General features: G+C 37.2%; 1 protein-coding gene across 2 annotated transcripts in view; it reads right to left on the bottom strand.

The window, feature by feature from the left end:
* SEMA5A (semaphorin 5A) overlaps window positions 1-23,546 on the bottom strand; it is a 311,419-nt gene that overhangs the window by 72,806 nt on the left and 215,067 nt on the right. For both annotated transcript variants that reach the window (XM_066326614.1, XM_066326605.1), the window contains 4 exons: window positions 19,712-19,919; window positions 8,712-8,829; window positions 3,999-4,180; window positions 1,651-1,794 (listed from right to left, as the gene is read on the bottom strand). In XM_066326614.1, the coding sequence (XP_066182711.1) occupies window positions 1,651-1,794; window positions 3,999-4,180; window positions 8,712-8,829; window positions 19,712-19,919 (652 nt within the window). The remainder of the gene's footprint in view (window positions 1-1,650; window positions 1,795-3,998; window positions 4,181-8,711; window positions 8,830-19,711; window positions 19,920-23,546) is intronic.

Below are 23,546 nucleotides of genomic sequence, written 5' to 3'. Positions count from 1 at the left end.
TATTTCAACTCATCATAAGTCACTTTCCAGTTTGTAGCTGCTCTTACAGTGCACTCATTATATTAATGCTAGTATAGTTAAGAAAGTATTTCTCATGGTTTTCTTTATTTCTGTGAACCTTCTTATCAAACTTTTATTCCATGTTAAACTAAAATGAACAATTATTATTACCACATTTAGTCCATCACTCTACAGCCTCTCCAAACGGATTTTTTCTTTTTTCCATGTTTAGTCTTGTTGTGTCCTGCCCTGGACTGACCTCTCAGCTCAGGAAAATCAATAACTGTTATTCATGCTGGGACAGAGCTAAACAACAGCAGATACAATCTATGTTTGATGGTGATGGCTTTCTGGTTGGGCAACCTATTTTCAGAAATCAATTTACAAAAGAACAAAATCCTCTCCTCTGGAATGAAATGGCAAATATTCATGGCCTTGAAACAGCAAGAAATGTTCACATTTTCTGTGATACTGATCCTCTACATTTAAGAGTTAGAAAGACCAGCTCCCTGGTGATCCGTCAATACGTGAATGTGTGATGCAACCTTGCTTCAATGAACCTCTTAATCTGAAGAAATGCTAGAGTTGGTGTTTAATTAAACGCCTCACTGAAACTCTTCATAAAGGTTACTGACTTTAGTTTACATCCAACAGCAATATAGGATACTACATCATCCATACAGAAATACTGAACTAAGCTGTAAGTGCATATGGGGAGGAAACGTATCTGCATACATCTCTTAGAATGGATGGCTACAGGACTTCAAATTTCCACACCAATGCTAGTCTTCTGCTATCTAGCTTTCTGGTATGCCTCTGGAAACAAAATAATGCATGCAAGAGTTGCAGTTTATCTGAATATATTGTAGCTTGATTTAAAGAAACATTTAATTCCTGTTAAAACTGCAAACACAAAAATTAGAGATGTAGAGATTTAGAGTCCACAAAAATTAGAGATGTAATTAGGGTACATGTAAAATAGAATGAAAGGCCTGAACTTGGCATTTTGAGCTAATGACAAAATACTTAGTCTGGTGCCAAAACAGTACATGGTGAAATCAAAACTTGAGATAACTTGACCTTCTTGGGGGTTAAAAAATATATACAAATAATGAAAAAAAACCTCACCAAGCTTACTAAAGAATTTTGAGTTTAAGGTGTATTACCTTTATTGAATGGAAAACAAAGCCCTTGAAACTTCCTTCCATGTTATAGAAATGCTTAATTTATTTACAACAGAAAAAATGAACTCACAGCATCAGTAACATAGTGCTGTGACCTTATTATATTTTGTTCTGAATTCCAGGTCTTGAGGCTGGATGAGTTACAATTCAAACACAGTGCAATCAATTTTCAAGGAGAATCAATTTTCAGGGTCTCAAGGGACAGCAGCACATTGCTTCAGCACAATTCTCTGGCACTACCAGGAGCTCTCAGGTGGCTCGGGAGGGATGAAGCAAAGTGAAAGATGAAAGATCTGCTGCAGACCCACAGCCTCGTTAATGGGAATACTGTACTGTAGAGCAGTGATGTTAAAGAGAGAGTGAAGGGAAAGGGAAGGGAAAACCAAGCAAATAAAGGAGAAAATGTCCTGTGGAATATGACTGCACAGAAGAAATTAAAACAGACAACAGAAGAAAGACAACTCACCTCTCCTCACGATTCTGTCCCACACAGACGCGTCCTCCATGCCGAGGGGTTGGATTGCTGCAGGAACGCTGACGAACTTGAAAGCCTATGCCACAAGTTGTGCTACAAGGTGACCAAGAAGTCCATGGTGTCCAGCCTCCATTTCTGGTAGAATAAAAAGCTCAGGCTCTGTCATCTGTTATACATAGCGAATGGCTGATTAGGTGTGACTGACAGCGGAATCTGGCCTATTAATATTTCTGTAGAAGTCATTAATACTGCATCGTGTTCCATTTCTTCAAGAATACTGAACCAAAATAAAGGTGCTCTGATATTCCATGTTCCATTCTTTGTAATCAGCAACTACTAAAATTACCCCTTTACATAAGAATTACAAAGATATGAAGATATGTAGTTACTTTTGGTCACTTTGTTCTGGGTAAACTACATATGCAAACTCCTGCATCAGTGTTTTGAAGCTAACTTTAAATTACATACCATTTTCAGGGAGATTAAAATGTCAAATTTTGCTGCCTTGTCTGAAAGGAAAGTGATTAAAGCCTGGAGGAAAAGGAGCTCAGAGGACACCATATCGCTCTCTACAACTACCTCAAAAGAGACTGTAATGAGGTGGGGGTTGGTTTCTCCTCCCAGGTGTTGATCTCTTGATTTTAACAAGGGAGAGAATGAGAGGAAATGGTATCAAGTTGTGTCAGGAGAGATTTAAATTGTATGTTAGGAAAAATTCCTTCACCAAAAGGATTGTCAAGCTTTGGAGCAGGCTGTCCAGGGAAGAGGTAGAGTCACTATCCCTGCAGATATTAAAAGACTCACAAATGTTGTACTTGGGGACATAGTTCAGTGATGGACTAGACAGTGCTTATTAATGGTTGGACTTGATCTTAAGTGTCTTTTCCAGCCTAATGACTCTATGACACTAAAATACGCATTAAAATGCATTCGTTCTCAATTTCAACAGGTTATTCTGATAAGATATCAATGTAATGTAACAAAAAAGCTAAAAGAGTTCACACACTATTCCTTGCATTTGTGAACTTTCAGAAAGGACTCCCACCTCCTCCAATACACTCTAGCAAAAATGTTATAGATAGACCTATTATCTATCTATATATTATATATAGATACATTAAAATATTATATATAGGCCAAACATCTGAAAAGGAATTTCATATCGTGTCCTAGGGAAAAAAAAAAAAAAAAAAAGGTACTTCAGTACTTCAGCTGTTATTCAAAGCTTTTACTGGCTACCTTGCAGATTTTGTACTGGAAATAAAGAAAAATAAAACTAAACTATATGGAGCTTTTGATTTTTCATCATAAAGCAAAAGTTAAAGCAGTGCCTTACTAATATAGCAGTGTTAACAGAAAAAAGATGTTAAAACAGTAGTGTAATAATGCCAAAGGTAGAATGCAAATCCAGTTCCAAATCACATTCCAAATTCCCTTCTAAACCTGACAGTTTGATTGTTCAGTATCTCACAGCATGTTTGTCCTATCTATCATTCTCCAGACTTGATGTTATATAATATATAGTTAGATTTTTAAAAATTTTCCTAAAGTAGACTATTTCCACTTACAGAGCTTGCAGTTACCTTGTGCAGAAATGTAATCAGTTTTATTCATTATCATGATGTGATGGTGAAGTTAAAAGAAAAAAAAAAAAAAAAAGACAAAAAACCAGAAAGAATCATTGAAAAGAAGCAGAATGCACCAGTATATGTTTCATCTTGCAATTAAAGTATGCATAATAGATGTGTACAATGTTTTAAGCATGAACTTCTGATGCAGTTACAAATACATAATTTTCTGAGTTTCTTTGAAATTATTTGCTCACACTAATTTTCTCTGAGAGTGTTTACGTTCCTGAAGAAGACAAAAGAGCAGCTAAAGAGTTCTATACAGACTGATAATAGAACTTGCTACCGTGATACAACTGAAAAATACATTGAAAACATTTTTACAGCGCAGAATGGGAACCACAATGGTAATGTGAGACCTACAAAAAAGTAAGCCATACTAAATTCCAGCAAAGAAAGTTCTATGAATTACAGAACTGAGAAGTATCACACTTTGGATATTATCTAACCCTGATTTTTTTTTCCTTACAGAGCTTTTGTTAAAATTACCTGAGGACAATGTTATTTGGTACACAGCATTTGAAATGACATTGCTCTCTTACTCATTCTCTCTCCTACAAAAGTCTGAGAGAAACTTTCTAATGTCCCATTTGCCCTCTCATGCACAGAACAGGATCAGTAGATTTCAGGGGAGATTTCAAAGGGCAGGCTTCTGATTAAGCTAAAAATTTTTAAACCACAAATGATAGAACCTGAAATTGTCTTGCATACCTGGAACAGTTGGCAATCTCCATGGTTGGTCCTTCACACAGCCATCCTCCACACTGAGGAGCAGGACTGTCACACACACGTGTCCTGCAGAGGCAGGAGCCAACACTGGCACCGTCGGTATGGGTGCAAGGTTTCCACTGTGACCATGTTCCAAAATGTCCATCCACTGTCAGATTCCTCATCTAGAAACAAACACAACAGTTTGACAGTTCCTTCAAACAACCTCTTTATTCTGCTGTGCACGAAGGTTTAGCTTTCAGCCACCAACAATAGCAGCATCCACTGGAGAGATACATCTTCCAGACAGCAATCTCCCGTTATAATTCCTGTAGCTACATAATTTCCACAACTTCTGACCGATCCCAGCCCCTGGATGCCACAACCATAGCAATAACAAAAATCACAACTAACTGTTAGCTTTCATAACCATGCTTGCCTACCTCTCAGTTGCCTTCTGTGTTCCCTACTTCCTAAAATTTTCTGATGAAAATGGAACCTAGAGATTGACTGTAAAACCCAAGATTAAAAGAAAGAGCCAGCAGAGGATAAGGAAGAAATGAAGAAGAAATTCTCTATGAGGATGATGAGACACTGGAACAGTTTCCCTTGAGAAACTGTAAATGTCCAATCTGTGGACGTGTTCAAGGCCAGGTTGTATGGAGCTTTGAGCAACATGGTCTAGTGGAAGATGTCCTTGCCCTGGCAGGGAGGATTCAAGATAAATGATCCTTCAGTTTCCTTCCAGTGAAACAATTCTGTGATTCTAAAAACAGATGCTGAAATAGACCAGGGTAACAAAGCTGGATTAACCAAACTCAAATCTCCATGATAAGCGCCTTTTTTTGAAAACAGCTTTTGAAGTGTATGTCATACAGTGCCATTTCATAAGGACAAAATGTGGTTTTAAATATACATATAATTTCATATGTTATATGAAATTATGTGTATAAATCCTTGAAACATCTCCAAAAAGCAGCACCTAACCCCACATGATGAGAGTTTGCTCCCACAGAATTCAATTCTTAACACCTTCGGCTGGAAGGTTCAGAAAATTCTCATCTTGACTGGAATGTTTCCATCAAGCAGCTGTAACACATTTAATATGAAATCTTCATTGCCTAGCTGAAACAAAATGAGCTAGAAAATTAGCTTTTCTAAAGAAAATTGAGCAGGACATGGGGAATTCAGCCCCCAACAAAGACAGATTTTTGTAATATTCTTTTAGCAAGGTGTTAATCTTGATACATCTGTGATCCTAAATGGAAATGATGGCCACTTTTTCGGTTAAGTATTAAGGAATTTGCCTTTTTTTGCCGCATGTTAACTTTCAGTCAGGACAACAGCACCAACAAGTGCAGGCTAAGTAGCATTTCAATTCACTCTTAGTAAGAATTAATATGTATCACTTGTAGTCATGCATTTTCCACCCAATGTGTGAGGACATGACACTTTAATATTTGCTTATGTATTGAAATAGGAATTACCACTTAGATTGTCATAATTGATCTGAAATGGTATCTTCTTTTATTGTTTTAGCAGTGGTGAGAGAAGTGCCCATTTCACAAATACTTTGAAGATACAAGAGATTCAATTACAACATGAAGCATGTTTCCACTGACACTCTGATTGTTGGCTGACTCTTTCCACTGTGGCAAAGATAGCATAATTTCACTACTAATTACAATTAATTAGCAATTTTTCACAAGTATCACTTGTGCAAGAACAGCTATGTGTATATTCCGTCAGCTACAACCAAGAACTATAATTCACCATTTCAAAATCTGCTGACAGCTGTTTATTCAAAAAAATCTCCCCAACCTTTGCTCACATAGAGTTTACATTGTTGGGTTTTGTAAGACAACAAGAAATACTTCCTTTTAAGTGAGAAGCAGGCTCATTCTCTCTTACACTCCTGGTCTAACAAATATTTGTAGTCCATAAACTAACAATTCGATGTCCCCAATCTAATTATGTCAGAGATGTCAAAAAGCCTTTAATGCTTTCTGTTTCTGTGCTGCATCAAAATATCTTTATTGTTGCACGTACAATTATAAACTAAAGCTTGTCTATGGTTAGACAAGCTAACAGTCATCCATGGTTACCATAATACATATTAAGTGGCAGAGAAGGTATACATAAAACATAGCTGAAAGCTGGAACTCAGAAAGATAAATTGATGACATATTCTCTTTCTTCATAATTTTTCCTTTGCTCCTGCAAAGATTGTCCCACTGGGGTCTCTGCTGCTCCCATGACTCACCTGCTGTGTCTCTCTATATGTCCCTTTGAGAAGTGATATCAAACAATTTCATCATACAACTGCAGGAAAGCAAAAAGGTCCTAATGAGGGGCCTTTGCAGCTCTCACCAGAATCCATGCCCATTACCCTTTCACAACCTGACACCTCAAGGGCAAAATCAGAGTCAATCAGACCATCTTGGAATGGCTACACTCTGCTTTCCCTCTCGAACACCCTGGTTTTGTCACCCTTTCTCTTCTGCACATACCTTTAGACCTTTCTTCCTTCTTAATGTCCTCCAAATATCCATCTTTGTCTCACATCTCTCTGTACCCACCTCATCTACCTGCTTTGTGCCTCTGCACTCTAAGTAAAGGTCAGGGTTTTTAACTTTGTCAAGAGATTTTTGGTTTGAGATTCCTTTTAGTAGAATTTTGTGAGTCTGTAGAATTTCCTAAAGCTCCTAATGAATTTAGACCCCATACTACACTTTCTCTGAGAATAACTGTAAAAATAAAGCCATCTCCTGTTGTATACTTCTGTTAAACAAACGAACAAACCCAAAACCAGAATCAAGACTGAAATCCTGAAAAACATTTTTTAAAATTATTTTTACTTTCCTTGGAAAAGCTCCTAGATAATGTCAGCACATTTTTAAGTGATGGATTGCAAGTTGTCCCACTGGAAAATATTTAAAAAAATGAACCTTAATTGCCATAAAATTATTGGATGAATAGGGATACATGACCAACTGGAAAAAGGTCAAGTGTGCCACAGCAATATTAGTGTCCATATTTATGCACAATTGCTGTACTCATGCCAACTGAAACAATAACATAAAAATCAAATTGAAAATTAAATCAGAGCAAGATAACCAAAATAACCACATTTTTCAAAACTGATCTTCAAAGTCCATAGATGGTAGCACAGACGCTCACCTATCTCTCCTATTCACCCCTCTCCTCTACCATGACATGCCTATAAGTACTCAGCCACATGAATAATTCTGTAGGAAATAACTTCTCAAAGGAAACTGGACTAAACTATTTATCCTGGACTATACTATTGTATAGACAGACGCCTCTCTGATCCAATTTTAGAAGAAACTGGTCCTTCATTAATCTAAAAAAATTTCTATAAAGTTAAAAAATCTGAGTAATTTTGCTAAAAATTAAGATATGGTAAGCAATTGGGACCAAAAGATGGACAGTAGGTTCTGAATATTCTGTTATGTTCTGCCTGCAACACCGTCTTGACTATATGTAGCACATGTTACGGATGCAGATAGCTCAGTTGCCTACAAAATTAAATTAATTACATCTTGGCTTATATATCCTGTGAGCACAGCACATAAAAATGCTATAAAAACAAATATTTGAAAGCCTTGCTAAGCAAAACTGTAATTGATTGCAGTTTGCCAGAATACTGTGTTTTCATTAGAGGAAAGTTTCTATAAGTTTTCCAACCTGCTCAAAATTGTGTTACTTGGTGTATAAGGCTTTAAAGCAGTAAAGGCATAAACCTACACTCTTCAATTTTGATAGATAATTCTAAAATCTTCCTTATATTTTGCAAGCTCAATCTGCTCAAGGACAAAACTTCTTTGGAGGTTCACTAGGTCTTCGACTTTCAGATCAGCAGGATAAGTCTCACAAGAGTGGAACTTATCTTAAGTGAGAACAAGATCAAGAAGTCCTTACTAGGAATGAAAGCAAAAATTGAGTTGGAAAGGCTTTGTCTTCATGGGCAGGACAAAGCAGCAAGAATCTCAAAAAAAAAAAAAAAAAAAAAACCACCAAACCAAAATAAAACACCTCAATAGCACAAGAAAGATACTTCTTTACCCTTTACCCCCTTTTGACATGCTTTGGAGTGAGCAAAAAGAATGAATATTAAAACAACACCAGAATAAAATTAAAAATGAGAAATGCAAATCAATTTGGTTGGTTCTTTTTTATATTATGTTGAATTTATTTAAAATAATTTTTTCAGGAGAAGTGTTAAGCCACTGTAAATATAAACCCTGCATTTATAGTAATTATCACCTCTGTCTTTAATATGAGTGAGATTTAACTCATGGAACTCAGCCTCAGAATTTATGGACTCTAGAAGATGTTATTTGGCTAAAAGAAAAGATTATACCATTAGTGATTAAACTTTTTCAGAGCACATAATGGAGAAAAATTCTGCACAGAAAAATATGCCAATATCACTAGTCTTAGAAGACATTTGTTTTCAAGGTGGGAAAATAGAGATTACAGATTAAAAAGAACTACCCTTTGAAAATACTCCAAATAACTTTATCATATAAATAGCTTAATAAGAAATAGAAACAAAAACCTAGGAATTCTGCTAAAACCTAAGGAAAATTACTTTAAATGCAGTTTTCTGAGCCTGAAAAATCTATGTCAATTCATTTTCATGAAATTCACATGGAATCAAAGGCTTTAAGAGACGAATGCATTTATACTTACTGGACACACAGTAATGCTTTGCTCCCATTGACTCATGCTCAGACTTTCTTCCAGCGTTGTGCATTTCTTCATCACCATGTCCCAGCCACAATAAGGGTCTTGGGATCCAATGCATGCACTGTGAAGGAAAACCAATCAGAGATAACCAACACATTTATCATAATTTGTAGTGACCAAAGATTTCTAAATAACTATGTGGCATCTTTTGGTACTTCACAGCCAGATAGTGAAATCTATCTCTATTGTGGTATGGCACAGACAAAATGAACAAAACCAAAAGAGAAAAAAAAAAAAATTTGAATGCCTATACAAAGCCAGGATTTCTTTTAAGTGCATAGCTGAATTTCTGTCTGCGTGCATGGTATGTCGTCTAGACTGTTGTACTTAATCACAAGAGAATTACAAAAATTCATAAAAACAGTATATAATCTGCTCCAAGTAAAAGTTTCAGCAGTTGCAGTTCTTGGTTTTCTGTTAGTTCTGGAATTGTAGCTGTCATCTTTTTCAGAAATCAGAGGACAATGTCTGCTTGTTAATTAGAAATTAATTAGAAATCCTTCTGATCTATTTTCTGCAATTGTATAAAATCTCTGGAAGTTAGTTCAAAGGGGCACTGGTGACTACCATCACACCTCTTACATTTCACATGCTGCACTCAACACTTCCTTCTTAGTTGCACATTAGGAGGGAAAGAAAAGGATTACAGGGAAGGATGGTAGTCCAGTGTCGCTAGGAGACACAAAAGACTCACCCATTAGGATGTGAGATGAGAAAAGAAAGGAGTAACTTTGAGTTCAGGGTTTAAATAGGGTTTGGACTTTGACCAGCAACTGGAGGACAAGGTCAACATCCCTTTGACCCCACTGGACAAGTCAAAAGTCCATCACAGATGTGAATTCAAAAACAATCTACCTTGTTTATGTTACAAATGTGAGAAAGCTTCAGTACAAGAATGTAAAAACATCAGAAGGCTGAAAAATCAGGGTGACAGTCCAGTTTCATACAGACTCTGAAAGATCCACTGTACAAATCTAGAGGTTCATTTCTCTAATAAATAGCGGTTTCTCTTACTAAGGTCTAGTATTAACAGTCCAGGCAATAAGTCTGCAGCTTCATAGCTAAAGATCCATAGGAAAGGAGGTGGAACTCCCATTAGAGTGAAGCACAATAGAATTGGTTTAACTCTTGTAAGAATACCTATAACTTACACATAAAAATAATGCATTCAAACATTTTGTCTAGATTGTAAAAAATGTTGAATTGACCATTTCTGTTGAACTCAAATCCATGGGCATTATCCTTCTCTCTTTAATTATATCTGTTCCCATCACATCTGTTGACTGAAGGTACACAGAGATGATCAAGCAACTGGAGCATCTCTCCAGTGATGAGAGGCTGAGAGCTCAGAGAGCTGTTTAGCCTAGAGAAAAGAAGGCTCAGACAGGATCTCATCAATATTTACAAAACCCTGAAGGGAGCATGCAAAGAAGAGGATCCAGGGTCTTCAGCAGTACCCAGTGATAGAACTAGAGACAACGGGCACAAACTGAAACAAAGGAGGCTTCAACATCTGGAGACACTTGCAGAAAGGGTGAGTGAGCACTGGCACAGATAGATAGCCCAGCCTCTGGAATCTCTTTCCTTGGAGATACTCAAAAGCCATGCAGCCATGGCCCTGGACAACTGTCACTGGGGGCCCAGCAAGCTTTGGACCAGATGACCATCAGAGACCCCTACAACCTCAAGTGTTCTGTGATTCTGTCCTAAGAACTAATTTATGTGTTTTATTGATATTTCTTTTTATCTCTGGCATTCCTCATGCACTTCCATGTTAACACCTGACCAAACACAGACTTACTAATTCTCTGGAGTGTTATTCCAAAATACCATAATTATAAATTCCAAGGAATTCACTTCCACATTCCACTTGGCAATGGGATTGCCAGTACCATGTGGGAGCACAGGTCTCATCTGCAAAGAGGGCATGATGTAAGAGGCATAACAGTCAAAATTCCATAGGTATCCCTAATCAGGATTCCAAATCAAAGATAAAGCTTTTGGTTTAGGGAATTCACTGTTGAGAACAGAGTTCCCACTCTGGGTTCCTGCAGCTGTGAGCACTTATTTGTGAGCACATTTTTTTCAGATCACCTGCATCTCTGAATATAGTTTCTTTAAAATTAAAAGGAAGATAATAAGAGGGTAAGTTTTTGTCCTTAGTGCCAAATTATGTCACCTTTTAAAACCATTTTCTTTCCTTTGAGGGATAATTCCTTTGATTTAATGTGTTAGTAACAGCACATTTTTATCTACTATGCCTAGATAAAACAAAGAAATACATAACAAAAGAAGTTAACAGATAAAAAATCAGATAGAATAACACTTGTAAGTATTAAAATATCAGAACTTCTGTGTGAAATGGGAAATTTAAAGGGACTATTCTTGACTTGCAATTATGTGTACTTCAGAAAATTTCATACTGTTGCAACTCTTTTTTTAATGAATCTCTCTCCCAAGAGACAGCAGTAAGAGAACCAGCTTAAATGTGCACACAAAATAACAAAAGAAACTATATAACATGGCTGTCCGATTTATGTCAATTTTATGTAAGGAAAGTCAAAAATCAGATACTATTACACATCTTCATCTCCTTTTCCTCCCAATCTGCCTTAATTAAAGCAATTTTAGATGCTACTGTTGAAAAATTAGATAAATTTTAAAGTAGGTATTAGGTCTTCCATTTGACAGGGCCCTTTCAGACTGTCACACTGCAAATAGCAGAGCTGGATAATATATTTCGTCATCTTGTCTCTAGAAGCACACCTTACATCTCAATTTCAGATGAGAATTAATGTTTTGTCTGTTAATCCCAGTAGGCAGCAGCTCACGTCTCTAAGACTTCACATGATTTGTCCCAGCACTGCTAAAACTGGCAATTTTGTGCAGGAAGGAAATTCTGGAATAAAATTAAACTGTTTCATTCAAAGACTCTTGATGCCACTTTACCCTGTCGAGTCAGCACTCTGAAAAAACATTCAACTGCTTTTGGCTTCTCCTGACTGATTCTAATTTAGCTCTGTGTTGTCACCTCACGTTTTTTTACCAAACGTAAATGATAGGTAGGAGAGTGTGTCCCCTGCAAAGCACTCATTTGGTAGTGATGGCTCAGTGTGCCTGCTGACAGTGGTGATTTTAGCAATGGGTTTTGACTGACTACTAACAGAACCTTGAGCCACCTCACTCTAAAGCATGTAGGTAGAGCAGGTTATTTCTTCAGCTATTTTATATTTATCACCAAGTAGGCCAGCAAAATTGTCCTACTTCTCTTATATTTGAGATGATGTATTGAGATAGAAAATAAGACAGAATTGAACACAATTCAAAATGAAACATATTAAAGATCCCATAGAGTTTTAGACTAAAAAGAAAAAAAATTTGCATGTTCCAAAAAACAAAAAAAAAATCTTAATTAAAAGCTGTACCATTAATTACATACTATAATATATAATATATAATATATAATATATAATATATAATATATATATTATTATGATACCATTAATTTCAAATAGATTTTTAAATTTCCTTTGAGGGGGAGAATACATTCCCATATGAATATGAAAGTTCTAATCAGGTATCTTCTTGAGCTGCAACATTTTATTCATACAATATCTATAAATTCAAGAGGTGCATCTTCTAAGACTGTTCAAGACACATTTTTTGTATTTACCTATATACAGCATTTCTAAGAACTGAGTCTCCTGACCCTTTCAATAATTCCTACTGAAATATCCATGCTTACAAAGTCTAAATTACCATTAAATGTGACCCGATACATTGTCTACCAGGAACTGAACTGGGGTCACCACCTTATTTTGCAGAAGACAGATTCATCACTGCAAATTGAAACAGAAAACTGAAGCTATAAGCCTATCTCATGTTCCAGATGCACAGTTCTATCCATTCCTGAATGAATACATGAACAGGATTCCAGACAAAGGTACCTATCAGTGTTTTCATTACCACTGGTTTTGTAGCTATACACATATACACGTGTGCAATAAAGAACTGGCATCTAAAGATACAAATGAATGATGTAGAAGAACATAAATGGTAGGGACACAGCTTATAAAATCCCTTGTAGCTCAAACTAAGATGCATGTCAAATATTCGGAATACTGCTTAACCCTTACCTGTACTGGAAAGAAAAATCAAATCCTTTAATCATCTCAGACAATCTGAGTGCACTACCATTGCTTCCTCTTATTTTAATTTTTGTAGCATAGTCAAAATATATTTAGGTACAATTCAATCACTGAGAATATCAGCCTAAACCCACAAGATCCTTCCATCAAATCTGAAATCAGAAATTTATGTATAAAAGTTCTTTACATCGCACAATTTGCTGAATGTTGATGCATCCAAGTGACCATTTGATCCACAAATCAAATGTGAAAGACAACTTTCAGAACATGCACTCCATCCTCTCGACACCCTCCCTTCAGATATTTGTATACATTGATAAATCTGTTTTCTCCTCTCAAGGCTGAACAGGCCAAACCCCCTCAGTCTCACCTCACAGAAGGGTTGCTTCAAACCCTCATCATCTCTGTTGGCCTCCGCTGGAGCTGCTCTAGGAGCCCCATGTCTTTCTTGTCCTGAGGAGTCCAGAACTGCACACAGCACTCCAGATGTGGCCTCACCAGAGTACAGGAGTAGGATCATCTCCTTTGATTGCTGGCAATGCCTTTCCCAATGCACCCCAGGATATCACTGGCCTTCCTGGCTCTCTGGCTTCCAGCTGGCTTGTGGATAACCTGTCCATCAGGACCCCCAGGTCCTTCTCCACAGAGCTGCTTTCCAGCATATCAACCCCCACTCTGTGCTGGGGCCTGGGATTATTCTTCCTCAGGTGCAGGACCCAGAACTTGCCTTTGTTGAATTTCAGAAGATGCATCTCCATCCATCTCTCCAGCCTGTCAAGGTCCCCCTGAAGGGCTGCACAGCCCTCTGGAGAATTGGCCAGGAGGAGAAGACATCTGCCCCTTCAGCCAAGTCATTGATGAAGGAATTGAACCATATTGGGCCCATTACTGACCCTTAGGTGATGCTAGGAGGCCTCCCGTTAGACTGTGACACTGATCACAACCCTCTGAGAGCTGGCATTCAGACATTTCCCAATCCATCTCACTGTCTACTCATCCAGCTCCCACTTCCTGAACTGGCCTGTAAGCAGCTACAGTTACTAAGAGTAAACACACTGAACTTAGAATTCCTGAATCTTTTGATATTTTTTCAAGCAAAAAAATTATTTACATCATGATATATGAATACCACATGCCTGTTTTAAATTTTTCTTTCTTAGGTCACTTTTTTGTTTAAAATAGTATTTTATTGATAAAATCTGAATTGCAAATATGTAGTGAAGTCTATCTGGTTTACTTACATCTTTGCAAACTGAAAGAGAAACACATTTTTTCGTTCCCTAAATCAGGAGCAGACTGTAAAATTCTTGTTGGACAAAAATATGTGCTTACAACACAATACATACGTACATACATACATACATACATGCATCACACTGAAGAGTTGTCACTAAATATTTCAGGGGCAGCAAAATGTAAATGAACAGTTTGTTCTGATGCATTTTGCAGGACAGAGAGACAGATACTTTCTGCAAAAGCTTTCATCTTCACAGAGGCAGAAAGGGTCAAGCTATTCCCTCTGCAGTATGAGACTGATATTATACTTCTTTTGAGTGCAACAAACCTACAATTTTGCTTATTTCATAGTTCTGCTTATTTAATAGCGTTCATAAGTTGACACTGACTGAAGATAATTTTTCAGTGTATCTAATACCCCCCCCCCAAAAAAAAAGAATTGCTCTTTTTAATATGTGCTTATTATTTAGACTTGCAGATAGGAGTATGGTGTATCCCAGTCTAAGAAATTTATAAGGATTCTGATTCTGGAATATTACTCAGGAATCACTAATTCAGATCAGTTCTCATGTGGTTCTGACATTATAATTGAGCAGCAGATTTCTCATATTTTAACTGGAATAAAGCCTGAATATTTTGAAATCAGGAAATCTATCTGAATATCCAAAAATAAATACTTTGGAATTATTATTTCCAAACAGCAATTTCAATTCCATTTGTTGGCAAGCTCTTCTGGACACATGAGCACTTAGTAATAGTTTAGACCACATACTTGTTATATGGTTTAGAGCACATACTTGTATAGTATCAGTATATAAGAATAATTATTTTATCATTTATTGTTATAGAGTGCTTATTACCAGGAACACAGGTTCCTACTGAGTGTGATGGTACTTCTGAAAATGCAAGATGTGCAGCTAGGGCAAAATAAAGGAATGCAAAAGTTGTTGAAATACTTAATCCAATAATCTTGCTGGAGTTCTAGGAATGAAATAAAGTATATTATTTTCTTCTGTTAGTTAATTCAGTACCCTTTCTAGCACTGTACTGACACAGTGTTCTTGTGTATGTACAGATTGCTTAACTGATGGCTCAAAGGACACCAAAATAACAATAAATAAGTTCAAAGAGTGAAAGGTTAGTTACAGTAGAATAGCTATGATAACATTACTTAGCAAGACAACCTTGTGACCCAGTAGTATCTTAGGTACATGTAGTAAAAAAATACTCAAAATTTTCCAGAAATTGATAGGGGTTGTGTTTTTTTATGTCAGAGAAGTCATTATTTGTACAGCTTTTAGCAGATGGCACTATTTATTTACTTAGACATAACATCATAGAAAGATTAGTTTTCAAGCCTTTCAAGTGTGTGAAACCTATCTTCAGTCAGAAATACCAGTCTTTGACCCTTGCATGGTAGGATTTTAAAGAACATTGGGCTGATGCAGCCTTTCATTGTCCTTTCAGAACTTATGCACTGAAAACGCTAGTACAAAGTATAACTTTGACAAATTTACCTCCAAAAAAATCACTGTCATCTGGGATTGCTTTTGAAGCCTAGAGCTGCCAACAAAAGAAAGCTGACTGTTTGTTTCAGGGGGCAGAGTCTCTACCCCCATACTACTCCCATATCTTATTCCCATATCCCTTATTCCCAGATCTCCACCCCCATACCTTATTCCTTATTGCAGATGCACAGAACTTTCAAAGTGAAACACAGAAAATGAAATTTTAGAGAGTTTAAGAGTTATCTTCTCATGATAATTATTCTATTTATCTCAAATTATAGTTAATTAGCAGATATATTATTTAATATTTGTTGTGCTTCACACTTGGCCTACTCAACTCTGAAGAAGCACAGAAAGATGAAGAATTCATCTGTGAAAATAGCTGCAGTCAATATCATTGATGGACTTCTGTAAAAGTTTGATAAATGTGTGAATTGCAATACCCAGGTGATAATAACCTGATCAAACCTTAAGGATTTTCCCCAAGGAGAACTGAATGTACATGACTGCTCTGCTGCTTTCTGCACCTTGAAGATGGCACTTTTCTGGAGAACTGATTCTTCAAAGTACTGACACACCCCAAATTACTTTTCTCTAGCTGACATTAAAATCCAGCACAATTATGACAGGATGTTCAAAACTATTCAGGCATTGGCAGAAGTCTGCATGAGATACCCTCCACCTGCTCACCATGGAAACTGGCAACCCAAACGGTAACGGGTAACTCACGAATGATGGAAACATCAGAGCATAATGTAAAGTGCTGAGAAGCCCAAAGTATGGGTGTGACAACAGGTTTTGCCCGTGATAAGGTCTGCTGTCACAGGAATAAAGTGCAGCAAACTGCATTTAAAGCACCAAAGGGGAAAAAAACCAAAAACTAACACATAATTACCCTCCAAATATATTTTCTAGAGACTTTGTTAACAGTGTTTATGGGAGTAGAGTCATGACTGCAGTGTGCTGAAGCAGACGGAATATCTGTGAGAGCAGCAGCACATCATGAAGTTCCTCCACCACTGAAAAGTGCTGGAGGAACAGATTTATGATATGCAGAGCATATTAAAGTGACTATTAAGGAGACATAATAAACTACAAATAAAAGCAATAATCACTTGCTTTAGAGGCTACTCTGGGAAGATGAAACAAGGAATAATGAAAAACAATTAAAATGGACAATCACAAGAAAATTATCTTGACATTGAGATATTAGCTCATGAAAGAGTCGGCTCAACAGAGGGGCTGAAGTTGTATTGTCTGAAAGCTCAGCAAGAAACCTAAACAAAAAGATTAGATAAGATTAGGCCTTGAGCACTCTGCCATTTACACAAAAAGAGCAGAAGTAGCAAGTCTTCAACCTTTTGACTTTTTTAAGGCTGTTATTCACACACAAGAATGCCCTATTCCTCAATAATTACATGGACACTGAAGAGTAGGCGTCCTTGATCTGGGGAAGAGACTCTAGCTATCATTGATGGAATTTCAGAATGTAGTTTTGGCACAATTATACAGCCTAAGTAGGATAAATGTGAATAAATAAAAAAACACACAAAAAATAAAACACTATGCTCCAAGGCATTACCTTAGGTAAGATTTAATCATTATTCTGTTTACCCATTGCTGCAGTATAGAAATAATAGTTAGCAACATAATAGGAGAATGTGGGTATTAAAACACCCAGAAATTCAGTGTGCAAGTTTAAGATGCTTCAATGCCTGTAGAAATATATAGCCCCCAAGTAATGTACTGTCTCCACATGCAAAAAGAAAAAAAAAAATGCAGCATAACCAAGGAAAAAACTAGTCAAACTAAAATAAATAAAATTAAATTTTAGGTGAGAAAAAAATTACATCTGCATTCTCCTAATAACCTGAGTCCCTAATGATAGATGACAAGGAAATTTCTTTTTTGTCTGGGTCACATCCGTAAATCCTCTCCTTTTTCATAAAAGAGAGCTAGAATTGCTGGTGAACACTTTAACCAAGAAGAAAGCAAGGATGGCAAGCCTTTTGGTGCAATGAATATTTAATTACTACAAGAGAAGTCAAACAACTACAAAAGACATGCTTGAAAAACTCCACAAGGAATCATTTTATCTCCTTTTAAATAAGTCATTCCACTAGAAGATGAGATTTCATATACCTCTGGGCAAAGGAATAAATTATCATTTGAGCAGTATTTGAGGCATTTAACTACTGTTCTCGGTAAAATGGGAAATTAACCACTTTTTTGTTTTGTTTTGTTTTGTTCTAAAACAAATTTAAAAAATCAGACAATTAGAGCGCACTGCTCAAACAGGGAGAGGAATGAATAGCCTGCAGCCATGCATGGGGCCTGTGATTTGAAACAGCAGTCCTATCCTGCAAGGGCAGAAGCATGTTTGGGCCCTGCAGCTGGAATAACATTGCCATGTCTTGGAAATTGTCCTGAGAGAAGCAGAGGTACCAGGGCCCTTGGGCATTCATATCTCACTAAAAACAAAGTGAGGCACTAGCCTTGAAATGCCCAAAGTACAGGCTTGGTGTAAATACTCACCACCACAACACATCCTTTTTCAACTCTCCGAACCAAGGAAAGATGAAATTTCTAAGGAAACTGGAACTTGGTACTATGTAGGCCACTAAACCAACAAAAACGCTTGAAGCAGAGACTTGCCCATATAAAACTTTTCCCTAAAGTAATCTGTGCAGGACTTCCAATGGGGCTTCAAGTGTTCCTCTGTTTTAACAGAAAATGCCAAAAATGTGCTACATAAGACAGCATAAACAAAAAACGGGCTGGTAAAAGGTAAAACTCTTCCTTTCCCTGGTATACTTGTTTTCTAGGGCACACCTTTTCCTTCAGTCTTCAGTAGCCTTTCACTGGCTTTCTGCATGATACCAATCCTCATGGTGAGCCAGGTCCTTGGAAATGTCCTTCCACTGTCACCAAGCCACTGTTTTACTACACCTGTATCCCATGGTCACTTCCCTGCTGTGACCAACCATGTGGTCCCTGTGACAGCTGGAAATGGCTCTACCTGCGAAGGATCATGCTGCCTTTTATGGGAGGTATATTATCTCTGCTGCACAAATAATGTCTCTGTGAGCCTGAGTGTAGCAGCCAAGAGAGGAGACTGGCAGCCTTTCAGCCTTTCCTTTAACAGCCCAGCTTTTCAGAGAAATGGATGTTAATCAAAGTGAAGCTAAAACAAGCTAATAAACCAACCACATGCCTCTGTCACAGTTCTCAAAACCTCATGACTGGTTCATTGTCCATCTAATGTAACAAATTTACTGAATTATCAGGGCCACATATATCAAAGGGAAGATACAACTAACTAGATGAAATTAACAATCTCTAATATCACATTTTTCAACCCAGATACATTTTCAGATAGCTTATTGAAAAAGTTGTGTGCTGAATTTTAAATTCCTTTACTATCATAATACAGTCTACAACCAAGAGATAATTTGTAACTTATCCTCTTTCTTTGATTGAACAACTGTTGGCTGCATAGGATTTTTACCTAGTAGCATATTAACACTTACTACAGTTTGCTGATCCAATATTACCTTTAAATAGCTACTTTTCCAAGTACTCCTAATCCTCAGTTCATCCAACCCAATTCTCTTTCTGAATCCACAGAGATACTGTTTACTTGTTATAACACAGCTTAAAAAAACAAACAAACAAAAAAAAACAACTCCACAAACCAAAAAAAAATCTCTTAAATTTGTCCATCACAGGCTTTACTATATTAAACCAACAGCTATATTTCATTTTACTAGATAACTGTTTTCTATATAGAGCATATCTTACTGTTTCACTTCACAATTCAGAATCTGAATAATGTCACTTCAATATGAATATAATTGATTGAGAACCTAATCTAGTCCTAACAAGTTAGTACAAGTAGTCAGAGATACTTCTGATAAATAGTGTACACAGGAAGTCATTGTTGAGAGAGACAATTTGGATTCCTACTTGCAGTCATTTTTCCTTCCCATTTTACTGCAACCCCCTGCATGTATTTTTCTCCAGTCAAATAAAACTAGCTGATTCTTCATACCTGTATGTTTTGTAAAAGGGACATCTCTTCAGGGGGACCTTGATCACATGTTCCTGAAGGCCCACAAAAAGGACACTCTGGCTGTGCAGGATCTGAAGGCTCCTGATGGGCTCTCGCTGACTTTTCGGCAGAAGTTCAATCTCCTCAAGCAGGCAGCTGCTTGAATTCTGGTTCATTGGGGCAAGTACTTTCTTAATAGTGCCATAGTCTGAAAAGGCAAGAGGAAAATGAGTCACTAAAAATCACACTAGTAATTCTACCTGCTTGGTGTCATTCAGTGAAAAAAAAAACATCTTTGTGCTGGATGTTTTCAATGAAGCCTTGGAATTCAGGATTATTTTGACTGAAGTTTCCCAAATTGATTATAGTACAGCAAAAACAAAACTTAAAAATTTTTAAAGTCTGTTTTCATGTGATGCAATACATTAAAAAAAAAAAAAAAAAAAAAAAAAAAAAAAAAAAGTTAAAAAAGTTATTATTGCAGAACAGCCTTTACAGCAGTAGTTGCAAGAAAACAAGGTTTCAAAGTCTGGGTTTAAAAATGCACACTCATGCCAAGGCTTACTGTTTTCAGCCTACCAGATTCTCCTACACTTTATTATTTTAAAAGTAGTTTAAAAAGCATTAAATTCCATAATTTCCTCAGTTTGTTTTAATATTCTTTGAATTAAAAGTTATGGGGTTTAGATATGCATCATTTAGATATGCATTCATTTAATAAAACACATGTATATGAATATATGCAAGTCTTGAGTCTGGGTGAATATGAATGAATGAAGCTGAACCCTTTCTTCTTACTTATCTTGATTTTGACCTCTGAAAAATCATAGCTTTTAGCATTCACTCTTCACTTCTATTCTTAACATGATTTCTCAGGAAAGACAGTAACACACTGAAAACCAGTGTCAGAATATATGATAAGATTTACAATTCACTCCAGCAAAGTTTTTAAATAATTTAAAAATATCAAGGTACATTTGTTCTGAACACAAAGGATCACACTCTCACACTGATAAATATTTTAGGGAGCCCACAGCATTATGAAATCTTTTATGTGCCAGCAATAGTAGGTATTAAAGATCCAACACTGCAAACACACAAAGAGAAAAGCCCTAAAGTCTTAAAAGACTTCCCTTTCGAGTTGGTAATAATGGCAAAAGGAACGTTTGTGAAGGCCTGTTGTGCAGTCTGGTAAACAGTGGGTAAACATCACTAGCACAAGGCCAGAGGTTTGGCTCAGAGCTGGCAGTGCAGGTTCACAGGAGGTATCTGGCCCTGGCCTGGTGAGTACTGGTTTTATCCATGGCATGAAACACCTGGTGGCCACGTGTCTGTGTCCTCCTACACCAGCTCCACCCTGGGAACACCTGAGGCCAGGAGCTGGCACCCCTACATGGTCACTGTACCCTCCTGGATAACTGGGCTTAGGGAGGGCAATCTGATATTCCCAAACTTTGCCTGTGAAATGGTGAGGAACAGCGAGTAAGCAACTTTAAGAAAATATAAAAAAGCAGCCTCAATTAGACTCCAGAGCTAAAGATAAGAGGGAGAACCAAGATTACAGTTGCTGTTAAAAGCTCCTCTTTTTCCTGAGAAAGACTGAGTATTCGAGTATTCAATCTTAAGACCTGGAGCAATACTGGAAGGGAGAGTGTACACCAAATAGCAGGGAAAGTTAATAGGAAGTTTATGTGCAAGATATAATGTTACAAAATATTATGTAATTCTATTAAACAGTCAAAACTAATTACCACAAACCATAAATGATTAGCTCAGTTGTAGAGAGTGGTTTCCCTGGGGAAGAGGAAAACCCTGGACTAATGCCCTGGGAAACTCCTTTCTAAGTAAAGTAAGCAAGTTCAAATATGCAAATTGTTACTAGAAAGTTCCCAGTTCTTTGTGTTACTATAGGTAGATTTTTGGTGCAGACATTTTAATTTTCCTAATCATTCTTCCCTATTGCATCCTTCCCTCAGACCCTGCCTTAACTCCTCTCCATGCTGGGATATATAAGTACCCCTGTCTGACTCTGGACCCTGCCTTTGGCCCCTTGTTACTGCCTTGGTCCAGTTCACTCCAAATACAGTGTACACCTTATTGTTTGTCATTTTTGCATCATTAAAATTCCCCTTCTGGACAATAGGCTCAAAGCTGCCTCTCTCTATCAAGTTGCCATTGGGGCAAAGTCCTGAGGAAACTCAAAAGATCGTCCCCTGGGAGTTTCACTCAGTGCATAAAATGGATTCCTCTCAGTCCATAAACATTTTGATCATATCAAATTATGTATGTACATTAAAATCTTCTGCCTGGCCTCTCAAGTTTTAATATAACCCCTTCATGTATCCTGAGCATTTTTCTCCTTTCTTGATATAACTATGCTTTATAATTTTTAGGGAAAAAGCTTCCAGTAAACTGCAATTTTAATTTTTATTAACTGTTTTGGTATTAAAATATCTAATTTTAGAATCAATTTTTTTCCCAAACAACCTAAAACAGATTTATATTTAAAACCTAATTAAATTGTTGCCAACAGTCAGCTTTGCCCCTAAATTAAGCAATAACCAGCTCAGCTGAACAACATAACAAGCAGTATTTCCACTGAAGACTACTGGATGCAAAATCCTGACTATAATAACAGCAATTTTCATGGTCAAAATATGGTCTGAGACGTGTCCCAAAATTTCAGTACCTGTATGTGCTTGTTTTGGCCAGGGTAGAATTAATTGTCTCCACAGTAGCTGGTATGGGGCTTTGTTTTGGGTTTGTGCTGACCACAGGGCTGATAACATGGAAATATTTTTGTTATCTTGAGCAGAGCTTGCTCAGAGCCAAGGCCTTTTCTGCTTCTCACATTGCCATACTGGAGAGGGAGTTGGGGATGCTTGGGAGTTTGGGAGGAAACGCAGCCAGAACAGGTGACCCAAACTGATCAAAGGGATATTCCATGTGACATCATATTCAGATATAAAGTGGAGGAAAAAGGAAGAAGGAGAGGACATTTGGAGTTATGCCACTTGTCTTCCCTGATGGAGCCTTGCAGTCGTGGAGATGGCTGAACACCTGCCTGTCCATGGGAAGAAGTAAATTAATTTCTTGTTTTGCTTTGTGTATGTGGCTTTTGCTTTTCCTATTAAACTGTCTTTATCTCAACCCACATGTTTTCTTCTGATTCTCTCCCTGATCACACTGGTGGGGGGAGTGAGTGAGGGGCTGCATGGCACTTGGAGGCTGGCTGGGGTTAAACCACAACACTGAGTTAATTACTGAGTGAAAGATGAATGATTTTTTTCTGAGCATAGAAGACAGAAAAATGTACTAAGAAGAAGAAGGAGCAGTGAGATCATTTTACAGATGTAAATTAATTGGTATTGCTTTATAGATCAGTCAGTGCAACTCTATATCACTTTCTTAATGGGCAGACAACAGATTCTGTATCATTCATGATGCATTGTCTTTGGCTTGTCACATTTTTCCTGCATGAGACAAAAATCAGGTATGCATTCAGCATGTGCTTCTTCTACTGACCAATATTTCTTCCTCCCACTGTGCTGAGTCTGGCACCCACAGACTGAATCACTTGCTGTCACCTTCCCCAAGAGAAGAAAAACATGCATGACTGAAGGCCTCACTCCCCTATGCCTACACACACATTCAATTTACAAATACAGCTTTGGACAGGTGAATATGATCAAACACAAATACTTTGTGTTTCTTGTGGTTTGTTTATTATTATATATGGCAAACTTACGGTTCTTTGAATTCAAGTCTATGACCTGGAGGTCATGGTTACAGCAGCATAGCACCCAGAAAGAAATAAAATATTCTCACTTTGAGA

The sequence above is a fragment of the Sylvia atricapilla genome, chromosome 1 (assembly GCF_009819655.1).
Source record: "Sylvia atricapilla isolate bSylAtr1 chromosome 1, bSylAtr1.pri, whole genome shotgun sequence".
Taxonomy (NCBI): Eukaryota; Metazoa; Chordata; class Aves; order Passeriformes; family Sylviidae; genus Sylvia; species Sylvia atricapilla.
This window is presented reverse-complemented; position numbering and strand designations above follow the sequence as displayed.